At 32.6% G+C, this 25,949-nt stretch overlaps 1 protein-coding gene across 2 annotated transcripts; it reads right to left on the bottom strand.

Annotated features, from left to right (window-relative positions):
- Window positions 1-10,548: 10,548 nt before the first annotated feature.
- Window positions 10,549-17,280, bottom strand: LOC145322910 (uncharacterized). Of its 2 annotated transcripts, none has more exons than XM_080165263.1 (10): window positions 17,262-17,280; window positions 15,786-15,855; window positions 15,101-15,169; window positions 14,241-14,342; window positions 13,865-13,999; window positions 12,472-12,570; window positions 12,255-12,353; window positions 11,760-11,864; window positions 11,569-11,631; window positions 10,549-11,454 (listed from the first exon to the last, which is right to left on the bottom strand). In XM_080165263.1, the coding sequence occupies exons 1-10, from the start codon at window positions 17,277-17,279 to the stop codon at window positions 11,063-11,065; spliced, it is 1,152 nt and encodes a 383-aa protein (XP_080021389.1). In that variant the 5' UTR covers window position 17,280; the 3' UTR covers window positions 10,549-11,062. The 2 variants fall into 2 exon arrangements, with proteins under 2 accessions (XP_080021389.1, XP_080021390.1); XM_080165264.1 differs by having other exon boundaries at window positions 11,575-11,631.
- Between the last annotated feature and the right edge of the window lie 8,669 nt (window positions 17,281-25,949).

Below are 25,949 nucleotides of genomic sequence, written 5' to 3'. Positions count from 1 at the left end.
ATTCCTCTTAGTTATATGGTTGACGAATGAGGGACCTTACTTTAACAAATATGACAACATCCATAAAAGCGAAGCTCTGAAACGATAGGACAAACGGACATTAACACTTGTATAGTGTCAGAACTCAATAATCAGAATATTTGAATTTGTTGAAAACTTTTTGATAAAGGATGATGTTTATGGACATACTTACATTTTTAGGACTTGATTATAGAGTTGCTTTGCTTATGATATTGTACTTTGTTGTCCCAGGAATCAGAACACGAAAATCAGAACAATCGGATAATTAGATCACGTAAAGTTTTTTTGTTAAAAAAGTAAAATATCAACATGTTTAAAATGGACGTACGGACATTCTGAATAATATTTATAGAGTTGCTATGCTTTATAAATCGTACCTAACTACTACAGGAATTACCATACCAGTTTGAAATCGATAGGACAATTCTAACATGCCCAAAGAAGAACATGCCTAAATTAATGAAAAAAGCTATCCGTCTCGGACGTACTGACGGACCGACTCTAATTTTAGAATAGCTTCGCTTTTAAAAACTTTGGGGGAGAGTATTATTTACAGTCCAATGTCCCCTCCCTCCCTGGTATTTAAATATTATATATGGGGGTAGTATAAGCTAACCATCAATTAACATGATAATATAAAATTTTACATAAGCTTTTATGTAATAATTAAAATGTATATCAGAGAATTCAACAAGGATGACAACATCTATAAAAGAAAAGTAAAGCTTTGAATATCGAAAATAATATATTATTCAAAAGAATATACAACATTTATTAAATTCATTAAATAACTTACATTTAAAGACTTGTATATATAGAGATGCTATGCTGCTATTATTATGCTAAATCGTTTTATGAATCACACTTTAAAAGACCAAATTGATCATGTAAAGATTATACCTCATTATATCAGAAATCGTCATGCGATGTTTCAAATAGATGGGAAGATTCTACATTACATATGGACAGAAAACCTATAATTGTAAAAGCTTCGCTTTTATTAAAATGTACAATATAGAATTTAATTACAAAGTATATTGTATGGATATTTATAATCCAGTGGATTTAATATAAATGGATATTATTTGTGATTCACGATACCATGATCTAATGTTTCTCGCAGCTGTCTAATATAATGGTACCCCCTTCCCATCCCCATTGTGACTTCACTCCACTGATCATGGTGAAACATATTGACCAATAGCTGAGGACTATATACGCAACCTGCATTGACGACAAAATTTACCCCGTCACAATTTCCACGTATTCTATATTCATTAATCCATAAAATCATAATATACTAAAGATAAAACGACAAGTTTTAATACATTTTTTGTATAAAATGATTTCTGAAGTAAAACTTTTGAAATGTTTTGATAAACCCTATGGTGAGGTTTTAGGCTAGTTATCGGTACTTTTAAATGATATACAAATACATCTTTTTAAATTATTTTATTAACTTTTTGCAAATCCTTATTATTCGTTTCAAAACTGAAATGTTAAGTGTAATGTGGATTGTTTTGATTTCCCTCAAGTGACCCTACAGATGCGTTTAGAGTTTTGACTCTAAGATTGAAATTTTAATAATTGTAATAATAAATTTCTATTTGAAGACGTTGCTAAGTCAAATGATATAAGATCTGCAAATATGTATGGTAACTTGAAACGCTATGAGGCTGTTTATTACCTTGAATCCGCAACAAAAATAGTACATTTAATCTGCTTTTAAATATGGTGCTACCTTTTTTAATGTATTTTTAAAAAGTTTAAAATAAGCTCCAATTAGATTAAAATTGTAAAACAATAAAATAAAATTATTTAATTTTAACAAAACTTTGATTTATTAGTAAAGATATTACTGTTACGTAAAACAAAAAGAGACACCTAGCGACAAATTTTTTATCTATATTATACTAAAACAACGCTGATGGGAAAAATTAGTTTTAACCCTAAACAGCCGAGATTTATGTTTTCAGAAAAATTACATATCTGGTTGTTGAATAAGAGGGTGAAGGAATTGAGAGGCCGAATGTTATATATGGATTATTACGACATGCTTTACGAAACAATTTTGTTTAAAAGAGGAATTCAATATGAATAAATTAAAAATCTATCCTACCCTATCCTTTTAATAAGTAATTTTAAGTATAGAGATTCCTTCGCAAAATAGCTTGATATCGTAGAAACTTGAACGCAGCAAAAAAACAAAATTTAAAGTGCCACTAGAGGCTTCTAGGGGCGTAGCCGCTAGTCCTTATAAAAATAACTGGATGTGTATCTGTGTGTCTGTCGGAGGTCCTTGGAGGCTGGTCTATAACTATACTAGCGACTCCTCTCCTAGCATCAAGAGGCTCTCTATTGGCAGGAATATGGAGGGCAGAAAAATAGCCTAAAACAATACCCAGACTCTTTGTATTATCCTAAAACCATCTAGGGACCTATAAGAAGCTTCCATATAAAGAAAGACCACATCGGTTCAGCGGTTAGCGAGAGCCTTTGGTACAAACAAACAAACAGACAGACATTGTTCTACTTTGTATTATAGATATATCATAGAGTAGCTGCGCTACTGATTGTCGTTGGAGGAATTATTATACTTGTGCAACTTTCTAAATTAACTCATTTAAATCAGGGATCCAAAGGGATAAGACAATAGCCAATAGATTGATATACTTCCCCAAAACGTTTGGACACTCATCTAAATGAACCAACCAATAAAATTTAATAAAAGTCCCAAGGTTACTAAGCCAACGCATAAGAAAACGTTACAATAAGACTTTGGGGACTAGTGTAATAAACAGCGTAATGTCCACTCCTTCCCTGCATTAAAATAATATGGTTGCACATTTCTGCAGGGAGGTAGGGGACATTGGACTGTAAATTATTGCATAGACGTCCAAGCTTTTTTGGGGGGGGGAGGTAAATAATTTTAAGGGGGGGGTAATTCGTATTTGGCGGGGGTAAAATGGCGCGCGAAGCGCGCCAAATTTTTTTTTCCCCCCCCCAAAATTTTTACCCTGGGGGTAAAATTTGTTTAGGGGGGGGTAATAACCCCCCCTGAAATCTGTTGGCAGGGGTAAACTTAGTTTACCCCCCCAAAAAATTACTCCCGGGGTAAAATTTTTGGGGGGGGGGTAATCATAGAATAAGGAGGAATAGAAATGAAAACCCTCAATTTGAGCTGTTTATTTATATTGATATTATATTTTAAAGTTAGTATGTTTTTCAACCTATTTTTAAAAAAATTACACTATTCTAAGACATGAAGATATATTTCGATTTTAGCAATCATTTTCAATTAATTTTGTCTAAAAAAATATAGGTGTGAGACATTAGATGACAGCAAATATGATCAAAGATATTAAACATACATTTATATAGAACAATGTCACAAATTATTTTGAATCTTAGGTTTCACCATAAAATACAGATGACAACTGAAAAAGTTTGAAAAAAAAGATTAAAACATTAGTTTTTTGAAAAGGAGGAGTAGGGAATAATTCTTGGCCTTTATATTGACACAGACAGTCAAAGTAAATTGAAATGAATAAAAAAATAAAATTAAAATTATATGAAAAACAACTTTAGATATTGTTTGGAGTACATTTATAGGAATAATTTACACAGAGTAATCAATGTATATAGATATATACCCAGCGGACAAATTTGCGATTTCTCCAGGCAAAATCGCGAACTTTAGCAAGGGATTAAAGCCGAATTAGCAGTTTTTAGCAAAATTTTTGTATTTTTTGCGAAAAATTTCGAATTCGCGAAAATTTTGCGAAATGTAAAGGCTAAAAATTGCGAATTAGCAAGCTAAAAGTTGCTAAAAATTGTGAATTAGCAAGCTAAAAGTTGCTAATAATTGCGACTGTGTTAATTAGATTTTTGAGAGAACGAAAATATGCAAATTCGCTAATTTTTAGCGAAAAAAAATAGAGAAAATTCGCGAATTAGCATTTTTCGCAAAATATTTGCGATTCTTCGTCATCACCTTTAATAAATTCGCCTTTTATAAATCGCAAAAAATTCGCAGATAAAACTAGCGAATTCGCGGCTTTTTTTCAAAAAATCCTTGCAAATTCGCGGATATTCTCTATATTTTTCCTCAAAATTCTTGCAAATTCGCGACTTTTATCTTTTTATTTTTGCAGCTATTCTCTTTTTTCCTCAAAATCATTGCGAATTTGCGGCTTTTCTCTATTTTATTCCCTCCAAATTCTTGCTAATTCGCGAATTTTGTCTTTTTATTTTCGCGGCTATTTTTATAGCTCTAGCTTACGTATCATGGCAAATTAGCAGTCATTCTCCTAATCTACCCAGCGGAACCGTATGTTTATTTACGGATTTTTCACAAAATTTTACTTCATATTTCAACTAAACATTGTAAGCTCTGGCTCACGAAGTATTGCAAATTCGCCAATGTTTTTCTAGTCTTCAATGCAAATATTGGCGGATTCATAACACTTTACTTGAGATATGCTTAACTTTAACCTCTGGTTCAGAAGTTAAGTAATGAGAATCTCATATACTTATTCTTAGGTGACAAAGGCTGTATTACTTTCCATCGTATGTAGAAAATTTTCAAATTTTGTATACTGTTGTCTGTTGTTCAGATTTTGTTATTCTTTCTTACAAAAAATTTCAAAATACCGGGAAAAAATGAAATAGGAAATTATTATAAATATGATATACTTATTTAATTTTTAAACAACCATACTTATATCAAAAATACCAAAAAAAAATATGATTTTCTAAAATGTTAGAGACATCTAGCGGCAAAAATTAAAACTATATAAAGTATAAATTTGTTGAAATCCAATTTAAATTGCAAATGGGAAAAATATAAAAACAGCTCGCCACAATTTTATGCACAGGGAGGGAGCGGACATTGTTTTTTACACTAGTCCCCAAAGTCTTAGTATTTTTCGTTGGATTTACAACTTTGGGGACTTTTATTGAACTTTTATTGGTTGCCTTAATAAGTTAAGTGTTCAGACATTTCAATCACTAATTCTAATCTACAGAAGGGGTAATTTTGTGTGTCATCATTGAGGATGTACATGAATTCATTTGCCATTGTCTTATCCCTTTAGATCCCTGTTTTCTACACCTTATATTAAGTGAATTTCAAATTCAATGTCAATTTTAATTATCCGTAAATTTCCATATACAAGAACAGACAAATATTTAACCCGTATGGTATTGAATCTGATAAATTTATGCTGGATTAGAACCGGTTCTTGGGTCATGTATCACAATAAACACTTTTCCGCATAGGGTAAAATAAAATCAATAACACTGGAGTTAATCTTACAAGTTTTCATTTTACTATCCGCGGACAACCATCTAACGATGAAATAATCTATTCCTTTTAGGATTTGATGAAAATAAAGATTTCAACCTATAGGGACAGAAAGCTTTGCTATATATGTATACTAGCGGCTGCGCCCCTAGAAGCATCTAGGGGCACTTTACTTAAGGTAGGGGGAGGAAAAGTCGACCTCATCCCATTTAAAATTTGAGTTTCAAAAAGATAAAGAAGATATTTTTTGGGGGGAGGGGGGTGAAGACACCCTCTCCCAAAATAGTTTAAAACCTTCCTAGGACCTATAAGAAGCTTTACTGTAAAGGAGAACAAAATCGGTTCAGCAGTTAGCGAGATCCTTCAGTACAGACAAAAAACGCTTACTACTTTATATAAAAGGACTAGCGGCTACGCCCCTAGAAGCCTCTAGGGGCACTGGTAGGAGGGGGAAAAGTTGACCTTATCACTTTTTAAATTTGAGTTTAAAAAGAATTTTAAAAATATTTTTTGGGGAGGAGGGAAGTGAAGACACCCTCTCCAAAAATAGTTTAAAACCTTACCAGGACCTATAAGAAGCTTTACTGTAAAGGGGAACAATATCAGTTTAGCGGTTAGCGAGATCCTTCGGGACAGACAAAAAACGCTTACTACTTTATATAATAGGATATATAAAGCCTCTAGGGGCTTTGCACCAAGATGTTTGATTAACCTGATTTTTCATTCGGTGGGGGTGTCCCACCCCCCAAGAAAATAGCTTAAAACCATCTCAGGACCAGTTGGTATATTCTCTGAAGAGTAGAGCCCAAACGGTTCAGTGGTTACTGAGATCTTAAGCTTCAGACGGACAGACAGACATCGCTCTACTTTGTATTATAGATTTAAATAGTTAGAATTGTCATATTTTTCGTCAATTTAGGCAGGTTAGAATTGTCCCATCGATTTAAAACTTTGCAAGGTGATTCCTGTAGTACGTAGGTACAACTTAGAAAATTTTTAACTATATAAGTTACTTTTATTGAATTTTCATTGAATGGTTCACTAACTTGAATATCATTTATTTGTTAGTTTGTTCTTCCAGTAGGAGGGGAGGGGTGGGGTAAAGTGGGTGGATAAGAGCGTTTGTTCTTTTAGCCAGCTAATAGTTTCAATTTATTAAAGAACATGATAATCTGGTGTAAAATCCATGTAATAATAATCCATTATATAATACTAGCGGTTACGCCCCTAGCTTCTAGTGGCTCTGTATTCAAAGGGGAGAATAAAAAGCCTAAAACCTTCCCAAGACTTAAAATAGAATAGCCTAAAACCAATCCACGACTTAAAATAAAATAGCCTAAAACTATCACAAGACAAATATTAAGCTTACCTGAAATAGAAAGCCCAATCGGTTCAGTAGTTATTGAGATCTTAAGCTTCAGAACATAGAACATAATCAAGGGGATAATAGTCAGTTTTTAAGCCAAACTGGAAAAATTTTAATGAACAATTGAATAAATGCAACTACTCTATGATTAAGTGTATGTTATACAGGGATAGGAAAATGGCCGATAAATTGATATACAAAATTACCCCTTCTGTAGATTAAAAATTTGTGGTTTAAAAGTTTGAACACTCAACTTAATAAACCAACTTATCAAAATTCACTAAAGTCCCCAAAGTTTTTAAGTCAACCAATAAGAAAACGTTATTGTAAAACTTTTGGGACCAGTGTCCCCTTTCTCTCTTTCTGATATTTATTGTTTTTTTTATCTATAATTTGAAATGTCCGTCTGTCTTAGTTTGGGGGAAACGTGATTTTCTCGGCTCTTATAAAAAATTGATTTTTTTTTACAATTACCCCTTATGAACAATTAGATTATTTGTTGGAAAAGTTTGAAGAGAAAGAGGAGACAATGGGCTGTTTAATGTACTAGTCCCCAAAGTTTTATAATATTTATAGTAATATTTTTTTTCTTTGGAGAATTTTGATTGGTTGGTTAATTAAGTTAAGTGTTCAAACGTTTCAGCCACTAATTTTGATAATATAAGGGGTAATTTTGTCATTCAATGTCTTATCACTTTAGATCCCTGAGTTTGCATTAAATTTTCAATTGCTCTTTAACAAGGATGACAACATCCATAAAAGCGAAGCACTGAAACGGTAGGACAAACGGACATTAACACTTGTATAGTGTCTGAACTGAATAATCAGAATATAAAAGAATCGAAACAGTCGAAGCAAAATTGTAAGTAAATTTGTTCAAAAACTGCTTGATACGGGATAATGTTTCTGGACATACTTACATTTTTAGGACTTGATTATAGAGTTGCTTCGCTTATACTATTGTTCTTTGTTGTCCCATGAATCAATATACAAAAAAAATCAGATCAAACGGATAACTAGATCACATAAAAATTTGTTGTTAAAAAGTAGAAAAATCAACATGTTTAAAATGGACGTACGGACATTCTGGTAATGATTATAGAGTTGCTACGCTTTCTAAATCGTACCTAACTACTACAGGAATCATCATGCAAAATTTGAAATCGATAGGACAATTCTAACCTGCCTAAATTAACAAATAAAAGCTATCTATCTCGGACGGACGTACGGACGGACCGACCCTAATTATAGAAAAGCTTCGCTTTTAAAAATATATAAATATACATACACAACTATCTCTCTCTATACACAACTTATGTTACATACGTAAAATCATTCTTATATGATGAATTTCCCAAGTTTTAAGATTTTTTGGATAGTCCTCCAGGTTCCGGAGCTCCAGGCCTCCAGGTGGTCTCTGTACAGGTAAAAGTTAAAAATCAACTTTTTTTGATGAGTTAGAGGTCAACTTATAAACAAAATATGCATCTTTTTGAATATTATTCACATATTGGAAGAAAAAACATAAAGATTTTATTTCATAAGCTAACATCGTATTATAAACAGCTTATCGCGGATATTATAATGTACAATTATAAGATAAAATTAATTAGCCCTGAGAGGCCGAGGATCATAAATTGATATACATACATTCCCAATGTAGATAAACAAGATAAGATGATAAACTAAAATTGCTTAAAAACGGACCTATGGAAGCTTCCCTAAAATGAATTATTTAATCAGTTTAATGATTACCGAGATCTTAACGAACAAACACAAAGTTATCAGCGAAGCACCACTGTTTTTCTAATTTTCAAATGTTAAGCATCCTGTATTTGATTTAGTTTGGGATAAATATTTATATAAATTTAAGAAAAGTATCCAACTTTTAAAAGCCAACCAAAATGAGCAAACGTTTTATAAAATTTCCAATCCCCAATCCCTCCCTGTTTATTACGTGTCCAGTTTGACCGCTCATGTGCTCTCACATGCACCTCATGTAACTGCTATTGGTCTAGTGTGCATATTCACATCATCTCTATTAATACCCAAAAACACACAAAAACATTGTCTATCTAACGGGAAATGTTCTCAATAAAATCTAAAGGGATTTGCATATCCTCAATGGTGACACACAAAATTACCTCTTCTGTAGATTAGTTTTCGTGATTGAAATGTTTAAACACTAAACTTAAAAACACAACCAATGAAAATTCAATAAAGTCCCTAAAGTTGTTAAGCCAGGGAACAATACTAAGACTTTAGGGACTAGTGTAAAAAACAGCCCAATGTCCCCTCCCTCCGTTTGTATAAAATTGTGGAGAGCTGTCTTTTCCATTGCACATTTAAAATAGAGTTAAACAAATTTTTACTTTATATAGTTCAAATATTTGCCGCTAGGTGTCTCTTACTTTTTAGAAAAACTTTTTTTTAGGCGTTTTTAATATATATTTTTAAAGATTGGCGAAAATATGCAAAATTGCACTAAATCTCATTTGCTAAACTTGCTAATTAGCAAGATTGAAAATTTAAAAAAATTGGCGAAAATATGCAAAATCGCACTAAATCCGATATGCTAAACTTGCTAATTAGCAAGATTGAAAATTTAAAAAAATTGGCAAAAATATGCAAAATATCACTAAATCTCATATGCTAAACTTGCTAATTAGCAAGATTGAAAATTTTGAAAAATTTTAAAAAATTGCCGAAAATATGCAAAATTGCACTAAATCTCATATGCTAAACTTGCTAATTAGCAAGATTGAAGATTTTTAAAAATTTGCAAAAATATGCAAAATCGCACTGAATCTCATATGCTAAATTTGCTAATTAGCAAAATTGGGAATTTAAAAAAATTGGTGAAAATATGCAAAATCGCACTAAATCTCATTTACTAAACTTGCATTATAATTAGCAAGATTGAAAATTTAAAAAAATTTGTGAAAATATGCAAAATCGCACAAAATCTCATATGCTAAACTTGCTAATTAGCAAGATTGAAAATTTAAAAAATTGGCAAAAATATGCAAAATCGCACTAAATCTCATATGCATAACTTGCTAATTAGCTAGCTTGAAAATTTTCAAAAATTTGCAAAAATATGCTAAATCACACTTAATCTCATATGCTAAACTTGCTAATTAGCTTAAGATTGAAAATTTTCAAAAATTGGCAAAAATATGCAAAATCGTACCTAATCTCATATGCTAAACTTGCTAATTAAGATTGGGAATTTTGAAAAATTTGGCAAAAATATACAAAATCGCACTAAATCTCAAAATGTGATAAACTAGCTAATTAGCAAGATTATAAATTATAAAAATTAGGGAGAAAATACGCGAAAACGTTTTTTTTTTGGCGAATTTTTAGGGTTGATAAAGTATGCAAAATCGCAAATATAAAGCTAAGATAAAAGTTGCAAAATCTCACTATATCTCAAAATTTTCTAAAACTTGCTATTTAGCAAGATTGGAAATAAATCTAATTAGTGCTAAATTGCAATCATTAGCAATTATTAGCAAGATAGGTAATTTGGAAGTTTTCATTTTAAGTGAATTAGCAAGTTTTAGCACATTTTAAGATTTATTGCGAATTTGCAACTTTTTTTTTTTTTTTTTTTTTGTGATTTTGTATATTTTAGCAACCCAAAAAAATTCGCCAAAAAAAAGCATTTTCGCTATTTTTTTTTTGCATGTTTTTTCGCGATTTCGCAAAGTTTCACAAAATATGCGATTTTGCAAACTTTCGCTAATTTTCGCAACATATAATCGCAAATATTTCGCGAATTCGCCATTTTTTCGCAATTTATTTGCGAAAGTTGACGAAAATTTCGCAAATTTGTCGGCTGGGTATAAATGGATAGATAGTTAGATATTGTGACAATAATAGTATAGAACTCACCAAAGAAGATAAAGTATAGAATTGAAAACCTCAAATTTATCTTGGAAAATTAAAGAAAAGTCGCGCTTGAGCAATAAAAAAAAATAAAAACCAACTTGAATTGTATGATTGTCCAGTATGGATAAAACTGAAATAATACTTTTTAAAAAGAAAATATATCGAATGTGACAATATCATTATTTTTGTCCAAATATTTCTTAGTTATATTTTACTAAATTCATGTTTAAATTCAATTTCAATACATGGTTTGCACATTATATAAAGTTTTAATCTATTGTGAATGGTAGGGTTGGGCCGGATATCCGGCCATTTTCAATATCCGGCCGGATACCGGATATTGAAACTATCCGGCCGGATATCCGGCAATATAATCTTTTACATTTTACAGCAAAAATATCTGCCTTTTAAATTTTAAATGGCTGTAATTTTCTTATTATTGAATCTAAAAGAACAATTATTTTAATAGTTACTTAATTTTTAAGTTTTAACCTTAACAGTGGCTTGTAAACCGGCGGTGGACTCGGCAGTGGCTTGTAAACCGGCGGTGGACTCGGCAGTGGCTTGTAAACCGGCGGTGGACTCGGCAGTGGCTTGTAAACCGGCTGTGGCGGTAGGTAAACCGGCTGTGGCTTGTAAACAGGCTCTGGCCGGTAATCCAGCTGTGGCCGGTAATCCGGCCGTGGCCGGTAATCCGGCCGTGGCCGGTAATCCGGCTGAGTGCCAGTCATCATGGCTTTCAGTAAATAAGGAGAAAAAATTATTGAAAAGAAGAACAATTTAAAGACTAAAGAAACAATGTGTAGGAAATCACCAATTGCTGTCAGTAATTTTGATTTTCCAGAGTCAACTTGTGCTGTAATACCTAGATGAATTAATGTTGTTATTAATTATAATTTGTTGAATTAATCAATTTTATTGTTTAGAGAATAAATGGATGGATATATAGATATTGTGTCAATAATAGTTTGGAACTCACCGTGACCTTTCTTCACTACATCTGTGTCACCCCTGTGTGCTGAACTAGTAAGACTGGTCTCTCCTGATATAGATATGTTGGATTTAAGATATATTTAATTGTTTGGAGTACATTTATAGGAATTATATACATAGAGATAAATGTATATGATGGATAGTTACATATTGTGACAATAATGGTATGGAACTCACCCTTATTCTTAGTGTTGACATTCGCTAAATGTTCTATATGTTCTAAAAGAATCCGAATTGTATCTGTGTTACCAGACTCTGCTGCCTTCATAAGACTGGTCTCTCCTAGATATAGACATATTGAATGTATAATATATATTTTCATGTTTTGATAATATTCATAGATACATAGAGAAAAATTTATAGATTTATGGCTAAATGTATATATAGGTTCCAAGACAAATGCAGGAGTCCCAAATGTTGGAGTGGACAAACGCAGGAGTGTTAAAATATAAAAATAAGTAAGTATTTCTACACAGTTAGGTTAGGTTAAGCTATGAATATATAAATAAGCCCCCCCCCCCCCCAAGGGGTTAGGCATTTAAAAAAAATAAAATATGGTTAAAAATAGGTTAGGTTAGGTTAAGTGTTCATTCCTGCATTTGTCCACTCCGACATTTGGGACTCCTGCGTTTGTCCTAGGACCTAAATATCCTGACAAAATATGTAACTTACCATATACATCCGGAGTGTTGACGTCAGCTCCATATTCTAAAATAATCCGAAGTGTATCTGTGTTACCAGACTCTGCTGCCATCATAAGACTGGTATGTCCTAGATATAGAGACATTGAATTTAAACTATATATTTTGTTGTTTACACTAAATTTATAAATACATAGAGATAAATTTATAGATTTATGGATAAATATTTTGAAAAGTATGTAACTTACCATATACATTCTTAGTGTTGACATCAGCTCCATGTTCTAAAAGTATCCTAACTATATCTGTGTGATCATACCTTGCTGCCATCATAAGACTGGTCCATCCTAGATATAGTAATATTGAATTTTGTTGTTAAGATTATATTCATACAGTGTGTTTTTTTTAAGAGAACTTTTTTTAAAGCAATTTTACCCCACTTATAGTTATCAGAATTTAATGATTAATGGCTTATTTTCTTCGTTTTTTATAACCATTTATAGAACATCAAAAAAATATTTCAGTTTGTATTTAAAAAGTACAGTAAAATAAAAAATTCAAAACTTAGGTGTCAACATCTAAAAATGTTTTTAGCGCATTTTTCTTAAGCTCAAATCTTCTACCCTTTGCAAGAAAAAAATTGGATTTTCAGTAATCGACTTTGGGGGGCCAGTTTTCCCTCCCTGGTTGAGATATGGCCTTCAAACTTTAATATGTTCTAGTACATGTCTCCAATAGTATCTGTATTAATTTTTAACTCTGTATCTCAACTTTGAAGCGTTTTGCAACCATTCTTGCAATGGGTAGAAGATTTGAGTATGATAAAAATGCGCTAAAACCATTTTTAGATGTGGACACCTATGTTTTGAATTTTTGATTTTACTGCACTTTTTTAATAAAAACAGAATATATTTTTGATGTTCTATAAATGGTTATAAAAAACGAAGAAAATAAGCCATCAATCATTAAATTCTGATAACTATAAGTGGGGTAAAATTGCTTTCAAAAAAGTTCTCATAAAAAAAACACACTGTATATACAAAGAGATAGAAAGAATACACAGAAAGAATCCTAGAAGCATTTCACACTGAGCATTTTTGATACAATATACTTATTTTGCAGCTACATTTTAAAGATAAAATATATTTTTTTTAATTTGTTGTATATTTTTAAATAGAACAATAGCATATAATTGTTTTTCTATATTCCTTCTGGTTGTGTCAGAAAATTGGAAAATGCAGTTTTGTTTCAATCACAACATATAGAGTTGTATTGATTGATGGGTATATATCATACATAAATAATGTGACATTAATTGTATGTAACTTTGACAAGAAATTTGTTTATAATATCTCTATAGCTTTAATAAAAGTTCTTCATAGGAAGAAGACTTCCCAGTACCTCTTTGGGCAAATCTTGTACAAGGAAGATCTTCTTTGATCCAATAGAGGCTAGGGAAAAAGCTTGTAAAAGCTTAAATGGCAGCATGGGTTAAACAAACCCAAATAATATTCCATGAAAATTGTGAAACAATTTATACAGCATTTTCTCATATCTTGATGGATAGACAAAACATACAGTAAAGAGGTTTGTTGGAAAAAAATGATTATCATATACTGCAGTAAATAGTATGACACTAACCTAGTGAATCCTTAGCATTGACATCTGCTCCATATTGTAGAAGGAGGTTGGTTAGTTCTATGTTTCCTGCTGCAGTTGCACAAATAAGACTTGTTCTGTTCACTATTTCAACACTACAAGCACCCGGATTACAATCTACAATAGTATTTCTATTAGGACATTACCTAATCGAATAAAAATTTGAAGCAGACAAATTTAAATAGAAAAGAAACTTTAAATCAACAAAAGCTTATTTATGTTTTTGAATATTAGTTACAATGTTTAAAATTAAAACAAAGGTAAGAGGGTGATTTTAAAATTTATACAGTTTAACAAAATTCTTTTGAATGACTTGTGTTAACAGACTTTTAATTGTTTGCCAAGCTTGATAAATTACCATGATCACTTAAACTCCTTTCTTCTATATTGGCTCCAGCATCCAGTAACTCTTTGACAAGATCAGTTGATCCATTTTGATAACAAGCAGCTTTTATTATATCTAAACAAGTATCCTTATAATAATGTAACAGGATGTCTGTTTGATTGATTGTCTGTGACAAAGGATCTTGCTAACCGCTGAACCGATTTGGGTTCTTCTTAACAGGGTAGCTTTTCTTAGGTCCCTGGAAGGTTTATAACTATTTTGGGGGAGGGTACATCCAAAGATAAATCGCCCCTAGAAAAAAATACCCCTCAAAAAAAAATCTGAAATTAAAAACAGGGTGGGGGGCGATCACCTTCAGGGTTGAATTAAATCTACATTACATGACAAAGAACAATAATTAAGGGGTTGGAAATTTTAATCACTTCTTGGAGACAAAGATATAAATATATTAATATGAAGTATACTTAAGAATTACAACAAGGATGACAACATCCATAAGTAGCAAAGCATAAAATGTATTATGAAATAGGCAAACGAACAAAGTGAGTTATAAACAGATTATCTGTTTTCATAACAAAGAAAAGAAAGAGAGAGACAATTCAAAAACCTAAAATCGCAAAACCTTAAAAAATAATGTTTATGTCTTTCAAAGTAGTAAAAAGAAAGCGGCTAAAAAGTTGCTTGAAAGCAGTCTGACCGATATTGATGATTTATGCTTAATTATGCTCCATATTGATGGGAATGTTGACAAGAAGTTTAAGCCTTCTATCTTTTATAGGAGCAGAGAAAATCATGTTTCCCCAAAAACGTTTCAGACATACAGACATCTCAAATTATAGAGTACCATTGCTAAAAAATGTAATATAACTCACCTGGTTCATTTAACTTTCTATCCTCATAATTTGATATCCTTTTATGTGCTATTTCATTATAATCAGGTTCTAAACAAATGACAATACAAATTATAAATAGACTAGCGCTTTGCTCCTAGCCTCTAGGGGCTTTGCCCCAATAGGTAATTAATAAATAAATAAAAATTAAGTACTACTGGTGCTGCCAGTAGTTTTTTGTGAACTAACTTCCCCATAAACAAAAAAATGGGGGGGATTTATTATGTTTTTTTTTGGGGGGGGGATTGGGGGTGTCCCACCCCCCAATTAAATAGCTTAAAACCATCACAGGACCAATAGGTATATACCCTGATGAGTAGAATCCAATCGGTTCAGTGGTTACTGAGATCTTAAGCTTCAGACGGGCGGACAGACATCATTCTACTTTGTATTATAGATTATGTAAGTTTAGAATATGATATATTATTGACTAGCAATGTCATTTAAATTTGATTTTTTTTCAAAACTGTGCTTTCCCTCGGACACTTATAAAAACTTTTCTACATATGTATTGAAAATAAGGGCTACACTAGACACTTTGAGGTAAACTGCCTGTCATTTGTAGCTTGAGGAGTAGGGGCATGTACTGCAAAAAAAGTAGGGGGAAAAATCAGCCATTTGACGTCATAATGTTCTGCATGTTCTTGCAAAATTTTAAAAATCTTACCATTATAATAAGATCGATAGTACAAACTATTGGAGGATACCACGCCTCCAACATACAACATCAAACAAACCTGAATTTAATAAAACATTTATTTTTTGCAAAATAATAATTATATGTAAAACAAGGATAGCAACATCCATAAGTAGCGAAGCACAAAAAATCAAGGATGGGATTAGGGAATACATACAAGTAGATTTAAAGAGTATTTGTTAAAATCAAGAAAAATAAACACAAGACCTTACTTTATTTTGGGAAAATATATGGGAAAAATTGTCAAAAACCTGCTAAAAGGCAGTCTAACCCCCATGTATTTTTAATTAAACAACGGGATATTTAATTTAGATATTCTTATCCGAATTTTTTTTTAAATCAGACCATAAACACAAAAGATATGCGGGAAAATGTGAAAATTTTAAAAGAGTCAAATATCTGCTAAAAAGCAGCCCGACTGCCATGGAGGTTTTATAAAGTTGAATGTGCTCCTTAATGATCGGTATGTTGTCAAATAGTTTCAGCATTCTATCTTTTACAGGAGCCAAGAAAATCGAGTTTCCATCTTTCAATGTCTAATGGACAGACGGGCAGTTGGACAGACATTTGGAATTATAGAGGAGCCTCGCTACTAACAAAAGTTATAGTATCAATCTCAAATGTTTCTAGAATAAATGGGTTGTAATTTTAAGGAAAGTTTTATAAATATTTGCTTGGTTTTAGGCTATTTTTTTTACCTTCCACGCGCTTTAATAAAGGGATTAGACAATGGCACACAAAATTACCCATTCTGTAGATTAATAATAGTGGTTGAAACGTTTAAACACTCAACTTATTAAACCAACAAACCAAAATTTAGTAAAAATCCCCAAAGTTTTTAAACCATCGAATAAAAAAATGGGCGTTATCCTCTTATAAATTTTTTTTTCAATTTTTTAAACCCCCCCCCCCCTGACTACCGACAAACAACTATTTTAGGTTAGGTTAGGTTTTAGGCTAGGGAGCCGAGCGCTGCGGCTAGGCAGGCAAGGGGGCCGAGCTGCGGCTAGGCAGGCTAGAGAGCCGAGCGCTGCGGCCAGAGTTCATAGTTCCCTGTTTGGGGTGGGGGGGGGAGTTCTTAAATTTTTAATATTGAAAAAAAAATTTCTAAGAGGATAATACCAAAAAACGTTATGATAAAACTTTGGGGACTAGTGTAATAAACAGCCCATTGTCCCCTCTCTCTCTGGAAGCAACTAGTCATTGTAATAAAGTGACTGAACTGATCGGGTTCTCCTTAACAGGGTAGTTTCTCATAGGTCCCGGGCAGGTTTATAACTATTTTTGGGGAGGGTACCACCATCCTCCGAAGAAAAATCACAAAATTTTTTACTTTTCTCGATTTTACGTAAAGCGTTCAACGCAACATAGACATATTTGAAATAAAAATAAAACATTTAAAGTGCCCCTAGAGGCCTCTTGGGGCGTATCCGCTGGTATACTTACAAGGCTAAGTGTGTTCATGTTGACAGACTCCACAAAACTGATGTTAAATCCTAGTACTTTCTCTCTATTTCTGTTTTTTCGGTAATTCACCAAGTTAAAAATAAAAGGTGACTCACCGGGATTTCAACCTATTTATATGGTTTTACTTGACCTTGTACTAAAGAATGTGTGTGTGTGAGTGTTAGACCTGTTACTCAAAATACACTTTTTCGAATTTAATTCTTCTGCTGACCTAAAAGGTTACTTTAGGGGCCTGCCCTACATGTACATAACTTAATATCTTTATCTCTACTGGCTACCTAGCGCCAGGCCTCTAAAAAAGGCCATTTTGAAATCCCGTTATTTCATACAAAAATTTCAAATGCATACGTGATTGGCTTGGAGATTAATTTATGTGTTCTGCAAATTTTTTAAATTACAAAATGCGAATAAGATTGTTGTGTCAAAAGTTTGCTGTGCTATCTTTGAATCATACCTAGCGCAGGCGATGTCTGATTTTTTATAACATTTTTCCACAATTTTTTTAGAAAACTGACCGGTGCTAGTTGTAGAGAATACTTTAATAGAAGATTTTTTGGATATCATATTATTGGCCTTATATGTTTAAGTTAAAAAAAATGCAGAAGAGCTAAAAACCTGCACATTGCTGAGAAAACGCCGTTCTATTGTTATCTGTTGATTTTTTAGAGGCCTGGCGCTAGGTACCCAGTAGAGATAGAGAGATAAAATTTTGTACATGTATTTATAGGACCGTAAAGTAACTTTTTAGGTCAGCAGAATAATTAAATTCGAAAATGTGTATTTTTAATAAGAGGTCTAGTGAGTGTGTGTACTTGTGAGCGCGCGCGTGTGTGTGTTTCAGATTGTTTGAATGGTTGTGAGGACACTAAAAAATACCAGGGATCTAAAGGGATAAGACAAGGGCTGATAAATTGATGTACATACTTAAAGATGATACACACAATTATTACAATTAGTTGTTGAAACGTTTGAACACTCAACGAAGCGACCAATCAAAACTCACTTAAGTCCCCAAAGTTGTTAAAACAACAGATAAGAAAACGTTATTATAAAACATTGGGGACTAACTAGTGTAATAAACAACCCATTGTCCACTATCAAATATTTCCAGACTCTTTATTGCTCTAGTCCCAAAAAGTTTTTTTAACATTTTCTTATTCATTGGCTAAATAGTGTCCAATCGTTTCAACCACTAATTGTAACATACAAAATGGGTAGATTTTTTGTACATTAGTTAATCAGCCATTGTCTTATCCCTTAAGATCCCTGGTCAACTAAAGCACGGACATTTTCTTTTTTGTTGTAAATTACCAACTTTCCACGAATCCACAAGGACAGATTTTATCAGGATGTATATCTATAACACAAATGGGGACATGATTCCAGTGACGTCATATTTTTCTTTCCCGAAATGTTCTTAAACTGCAGACAGCAAAATATAAATAAAATTACTCTGATAGACCTGATCCAAAATTTGTTACAAGTATGTTACAACAAGGGTGTATGTAGAACTTTAATATTGCTGGGCGCGAAATGCCATAAAATTTTTTTTTTAGTATTCCATTATGAGCATTATTTTTTAATCTAACAACAACAAGGATGACAACATCCATAAAAGCGAAGCACTGAAACGGTAGGACAAACGGACATTGACACTTGTATAGTGTCATAACTGAATAATAATAATATAAATGAATAAGAGTCAAAGCAAAATTGTAAGTAAATTTGTTGAAAAACTGCTTGATTCAGGATAATGTTTATGGACTTACTTACATTTTTAGGACTTAATTATAGAGTTGCTTCGCTTATTAAATTATACTTTGGAATTAATATACCAAAAATCAGATCAATTGGATGATTAGATCACATAAAAATTTGTTATTAAACAAGTAAAAAAATCAACATGTTTAAAATGGACGTACGGACATTTTGGTGATGATTATAGAGTTGCTACGCTTTCTAAATCGTACCTAACTACTAAAGGAATCACCATGCAATATTTGAAATCGATAGGACAATTCTAACATGCCAAATTAACGAAAAAAGCTATCCGTTACGGACGTACAGACGGACGGACGTACGGATGGACCGACCCTAATTATAGAAAAGCTTCGCTTTTAAAAAGACCTTTTTAATATAGGCTTTACAATTGTTAATTCTAGGCAGGTTTTAAGCTATTTTGAATTAAAACCTACACACAATGTAACCTTGTCCAAAGAAATTAAGTTGATTTTTGTTACTGTTAACCAAGAATATGAATTTATTAAAAAGATTCCGCTAGATGAGAACTGGTTCTTAGCCATACTGAAAAATCATGTACAGCATCGTATTATAGACAATTTTCCACAAATATAAAAATATAAATCATTGAATTAATAACAGTTTTATTAGCTCGGGCCTTCGGGCCCAGCCTGTTGTCTAGATTCTGAGGAATTAACATCCAAACTATTGCAGACAACCAACTCCTTGATTGCATGACCTTTGTCTTGGAGGCTTAAATGGCAAAGATTTTTGGCCAATACACTTCCCCACTCAAGCTACTAAACAGAACCTGGCATTTTCATGTCTCTAGTTATGACGGGGCTGGGGCTGAGATTGAAACCAACTCCTATAAGAATCCTATAAGAATTTTAATTTGTAATAGAGAAAACTGTTCTGAGTGCATAAACAGATCTTAAAAATTGATTTCATAAAAAACCTAGTGATTTTTTTAAGGAGGGGGGGGAGTTGTCTTTTTAGCGGGGAGCATAGAATAAGGAGGAATAGAAATGAAAACCCTAAATATTTCTGGGAAATTTGAAGGAATCTTTGACTTGCGCAGTAAAGACAATAATGCTAAAGTACAAATCACAGTGACTAGTTGGACAAAACTGGAAGAGTTTAATTTGTATCAAAATCTAATATATACTGTTAGATATTTGTTTAAACTTGATGCTTTTAAATTTAGTGATGTGGTATAACTTTCACTTGAATCTAGAAAATTTTTGTACAATTCCAATCAGTAGGTATTATTAAACCCATAAATAATAAAAGTTTGACTGGACCAGTCCTCTGATACACACCTCATATTGAAGTGAAGACAGCGTTAGCTGCTTGGTCATTATAGACAAACTAGTTAAGTCACTTGTACATTATGTTGTTTTAATTTTGGTAAGTACAATTGACCACATTTGTAATTTTTAAGGGTCAGCTAAATGGGTACAGCCCCTTCCTCCCCCCTCCCTCCTTCCACAAGTTAATGTATTGAAGTAGTTGCTATCATGTATAAATCAGCTGTTTAAAAACAAACATAAGAGCGCAACCTAGTTTTATAAAATAAATACTAAGACCAATATTTTTTGTAAATTTTCTTACATGATTATTTTTTTAAGGCTTAATATGCACCTTAAATTCATTTTTAATCCATTGTGAATAGGGAAGAGAACGCTGGATTCTTGGCTACATGGCTTTTAGTAAATTATTGGAAAAGAAATTTATTTTGAATATTTTTTCTGAATAATTACTGAAATCATGTTATTTACTTTCAAAAGTTCCAATTTTACTTCAGGCTAGCCAGGCAGAATCTTCTACCTGGATTCTATTCTATACTTTATCATCTTTGGGGGTAATTTAAGTTTTATTTAGTATTAAAAATGTGCGCGAAGCACGCAAAATTTTTTTTCATTAGAGTTAGAGTTGCACCCCCAGGGTAGGGGTAAATTTTAAATGGGGGGGGGGGGGTAAAATGAAAAAAATTTTGGGGGTACCTCAAAAATCGTTTGGGGGGGGTTATCGCCCCATTACCCCCCCCCCCCCTTGGACGTCTATGAATTATTGCATCTGTGCAACTTTCTAAATAAACTCATAAAAATAATATAGCTGCATTTTTTACATACACAGAGATCTTAAGGGATAAGACAATGGACAAAATTGGTATATATTCCCAATGAAATAAACAAAATAACCATCTCTAAAAATTAATTATTGGTTTTAAGGTTTGTACTAGTTTTGAACCAACTAACCATACTTAATAAGAGTACCCAAATAATAAGATAAAGTATTTATAAAACATTGGGTACTAGTGTAATTTAAAGTCCAGTGTCCCCTCTCTCCATGATACTTACACCTTTTATCTTGTTTTAAATTTGTAGCGAAGCTACTCAATAATTCACTTTGCTTGTCCGTTAGTCTATCTGTAACGCTATGTGGGGGAACTGAGATTACTCATTTCTTCAAAGATAGATTTATATTTTTTTTTTTTCAACATTACCAATTATCATAGGGCTTATTTGAGTTTCTCAACCTCCATATAGCATTCCGACTGCTTTATAGCAGCTTTTTAGCGGCTTTTATTTTTTTTACAGATTTACACATATTTATAATAAGTTTTAGGCTATTTTAAGGCTTATGTAAACATATACATATGTAAATATCAACAACCTTAAAAAAAATTTTTTTCCTAAAAAACAAAGTGGTCACTTCTCCTAACCCATAGAACGGTTAATCCCCTAGAATATAGGGACGAATCCTCTCGTCGTTATAGAGACCCTAATTCTCTAATTTACACCTCTATATACATACCTAGAGGTATTCCTTCACTTCCGCATATGATAAGTATTTCTTTCTGTGTTTCGCTGAATCGATATGGTTCTTCTTTAAATTACGAAGCAACTTAATAATTTCTGATAATAATTAATAATAATTTGGGATGTTTGAGTATCTCCACCCTACCAAGAGAAAGAAAAACTTAAATTGAAAGCAGAGGGTTAATTAATCTCCCCCTCCCCTAGTGCCACTAGAGACCTCTAGAGGGAAACTAAAAGTAGTGAATAAAATATAGGGGGGGGGGGGGGTAATAATGACATTGAGGCAAAAAGGGAATGGGTAATTTGTGCTTTCATAATAATTTGATATATTAGCGGAATTGGATGGACATCGTGCTGGCAGTAATAGATATGATATTACTTGGATGTTGCACCAGATTTTCATGTCTTCTTAAATACTCCCTGCTGGCTAAATTAACATTATCCCCCATCCACCCAATCTACCCTATCCCCTCCCTTCCTATTGAGTGAACGACAAATAAATTAGCTCTATATTAGCAACCCTTAATTGACGACAAATTAAAAATTTTCCCTGTGATTATATCCATGAAGTGTATATCCATACTTGCAGTTAGCTTGCTCATTAGCCAAATTATTTAATTAGGTTGGGGAGCAAATAATTGAGAGTTATGGTCTAATTAGACATCATTATTCTAGCCAGGGATCTAAAGGGATAAGACAATGACCGATAAATTTATGTACACCCAAAATGATGATACATTCTGTAGAAATTTCCCCAAAGTTGTAAAGCCCACGAATAAGACAACGTTTTTATAAAAACTATTGGGACATTGTAATATATATATAGCAAAATGCACCCCCCCCCCACTCCCTGATTCAAAGGGTGAGCAATGAATTCCACCAAAAGTATTTGAGCAAGTTCATATAACATTATTAGTTTTATATAAAAGTAACAGGATGTCTATCTGTGTTTATTTCCATGGAAGAAGATCTTGATAGCCATCGGGCAGATATGGTTCTCCTAAACAGCAAAGCTAATCATACGTTCTGTGCAGGTTCATACATTTATACTTTGGGGAGGACAAAATCCCCCATGGAATTTTTTAGCTCTTCTGTGCAGGTTCATACATTTATACTTTGGGGAGGACAAAATCCCCCATGGGGGAAATCTCTCCACTCCCCTTTCTTTTCTATTTCATGTAACTTTAGTGGTTGCTAGGTGCGTAGCCGTAAGGTAGTAAGTTTTTTTGTATGTACATTAATATATCTTAAGTTCTTCATCTTAAGCTTCACATTAGTCATGGGATGGTTTTATGTTTTTTTTTCTTCAAACTTTGCTAGACAATCAGAATGAAATGACAATGAAATTTCTAGAGGCTAGGGGCACAGTAAAAAGTATTACTGAAAGTGAAAATAAGAAAACTGTAAAATCCAATTTATCGAATAAAAATTCCTTATATTTGTTAAGAATAATATATTTATCGTAGGACCTGAATTTGAACCAGAATAATAGTTTTAACACCAATCAGCCACTAATTAAATTAGCCAAAGTCTAAAAATCACAATTTTAGTCAGACCTCTTAAAAAAAGTTGTTATAGCATTTTGTTAAATAAAAATTTCCTTATAGGAAATTACAGCATCCCATGCAAGAAGTTCAATTATTACATATTTTTGTCATACGATAAATTCATTAAAGAAAATTAATAATTTAAATAAATTTGTTCTTACGCGAAAGTTGTTAATACACCATCCCATGCAATAAATTCAATTCATACATAATTATGTCTTACAATAAATTCATTTAAGAAAATTAATTTCTACATAAAATTGTCCTTACGAGAAAGTTAATATTACAGCATACCATGCAAGAAATCCAATTATTAAATAATTTTTTGTCATACAATAAATGTTATATTACACTTCTCTCATAAAGAAAAACAATTATTAAATAATATTGACCTTACAAGAAAGTTAATATTATACCATCCCATGCAAGAAAACCAATTATTACATATTTTTGTCATACGATAAATTCATTAGAGAAAATCAATTTTTATATAAAATTTTCCTTACGAAAAATTTAATGCGACAGGTGACTGGGGCTTGGGGTTGTAGAGGGGCCGCGCCCCTCCCACTATCAGAGATGTCCAATTTGACCGCTGCTTGTGAGGTGTCGGCAAGGCCCCGAAGGGGCCGGGTGAAATGGTGATAATAGGATTAGCGCTGGGTGTGATTTGATAAGCCGAAGCATAGCAACTCTATGAAAGGCTTGTCCGTATGATGCCGCCTTACCACAACTACTTCTTACTCTAAAATAAATTGAAGTTTGTTAGATAAGTGGTTACCCCAAAGTGCAAGGTCGAGCACAAAAACCACCAGAAATATATATTGAAATAATTTGAATAAAAGGGTGACGGGGGTGGGGGGTTTACATGTAGTTTTATTTTATGGTGGGTTAAATTCAGTAAAGATTATACAGACCCCGTAGGGTTTGAGCCACCAAAACTAAACATGTTTTTATTTTTTTTTCAAAAATAAAGGAGGGTGGGACTTTTATGTTTGCTAGGCACCTTGAAGGAAAGCACAATTTAGTAAATGCCTTAAATCTAAAAATAATTAAGAACATTTGTATTGCTCTAGTTTCCTTCGTTTTAGAGATCTTAATAGAAATTAAAACATGAACAAGACATCTAATTATTATAAGGAATATAAAAAGATAAAAGATTGGCCAAGGAATGTATGTCCATCCCCAATGATGATACACAAAATTACTAAGGATTGCAATTAGTAGTGGAAACGTTTGGATACTCAACTTAATGAAATTCAATTAAAGTCCCCAATGTTGTTAAGTCAGCGAATAAGAGAACATTATTATACAACTTTGGGGACTAGTGTATCAACAGCCCATTTCCCATCCCCCCTTAATTATCATAGAATAAAAATGTAACTTTCTAAGAGTATGTGCAGAGTATTATTATATTTATAGAAAAATATGTTCATTCAAATTGACTCAAAATTTATACATGAAAAAAATAGCATGAAACTATTCCATAAATTGGCTTAAAATCAAGAAAACAATGTAAAGAGCATTACAATGGTAAATAAAATCAATTCAGTGGTTAGCAACCAACAACTGTATTTTTTGGGAAGATTTCACTGAACATAAGCGTATAATAAAATATTGGATATAGGACTACTTGGATTAAACACCAGAATTGCATGTCCTCTAATAGCGTGAAACTTTCAGCAGGCTAAAATAAAGATTCCCCCTTTTCCACCTCTTTACCCTATCACCTCTTCTAATGAATAAACTACCTGACCAATTTACGAGTTTGATGTAAGCAACTACAACCTGTCATATTCTACACGTATATTCTACATGCTTTGTCAACCTGTATTAGCATTGGGAAAATGTGGTGCATTTTGAAAATGGAAAGGCCTACAATGTTTTATGTGATGAAATAGCTTATGAGGACGGTATACACCACAAGATCTTATATTGATTTATCTCTAAACGAATCTTCAGACAAAGATCGTGCAATCAAAGGGTTGGTTGTTTGCTATGTACTGTACTACGGTTATGAGGTGAAGGACCTAGAGTCTAGCCTTGTGTTGACTTTTCAGTCCAGGTGACACTCACCCATACGACATTATCATTATCATATCTTTGATCCAAATCTTGCCTAAATGCTGTGCATGATTATGTGGTCATACGCCCTAGAGACAACCAACCCTTTGATTGCAGGACCTTTTATCTGGTAGCTTGTTTTGGGCCAAGGCATTATCTCTATTCAAACTACTAATGTCGCGCACCTGACAAAGCAGCACAATGAATCACGTTTAACATCTTTTGATTCGAGCCTATTACCTTCCTGTCAACAAGCGAATACGCTACATGTTACGCCACAATCATGGGTTATGTGATGACACCATGACATCCAACAGACAACTAGCATAGCTGGTTTGTATGGATACCCCGAGAGGTATACTGCGGTACCAATAATAAATACAGTAAACAATTATTACAACAGAAACTACAACAGGGATTTAAAGGGATAACACAATGACCATTAAGTTGATGTACATCCCCAATGAGGATACATAAATTCACCCCTCCAGTAG

This window comes from Acartia tonsa, chromosome 6 (genome assembly GCF_053477335.1).
Source record: "Acartia tonsa isolate MP-2025a chromosome 6, ASM5347733v1, whole genome shotgun sequence".
Taxonomy (NCBI): domain Eukaryota; kingdom Metazoa; phylum Arthropoda; class Copepoda; order Calanoida; family Acartiidae; genus Acartia; species Acartia tonsa.
Note: the sequence above shows the minus strand (reverse complement) of the source record. Positions and strands in the feature narration are given on the sequence as shown.

Coding starts and splice junctions, on each gene's coding strand:
- LOC145322910 (XM_080165263.1), bottom strand. Junction 15,170..15,785: donor CTATCGATCTTATTATAATG/GTAAGATTTTTA, acceptor TCATTTGTTTAG/AACCTGATTATAATGAAATA. Junction 11,865..12,254: donor CAACACTCCGGATGTATATG/GTAAGTTACATA, acceptor GTCTATATCTAG/GAGAGACCAGTCTTATGAAG.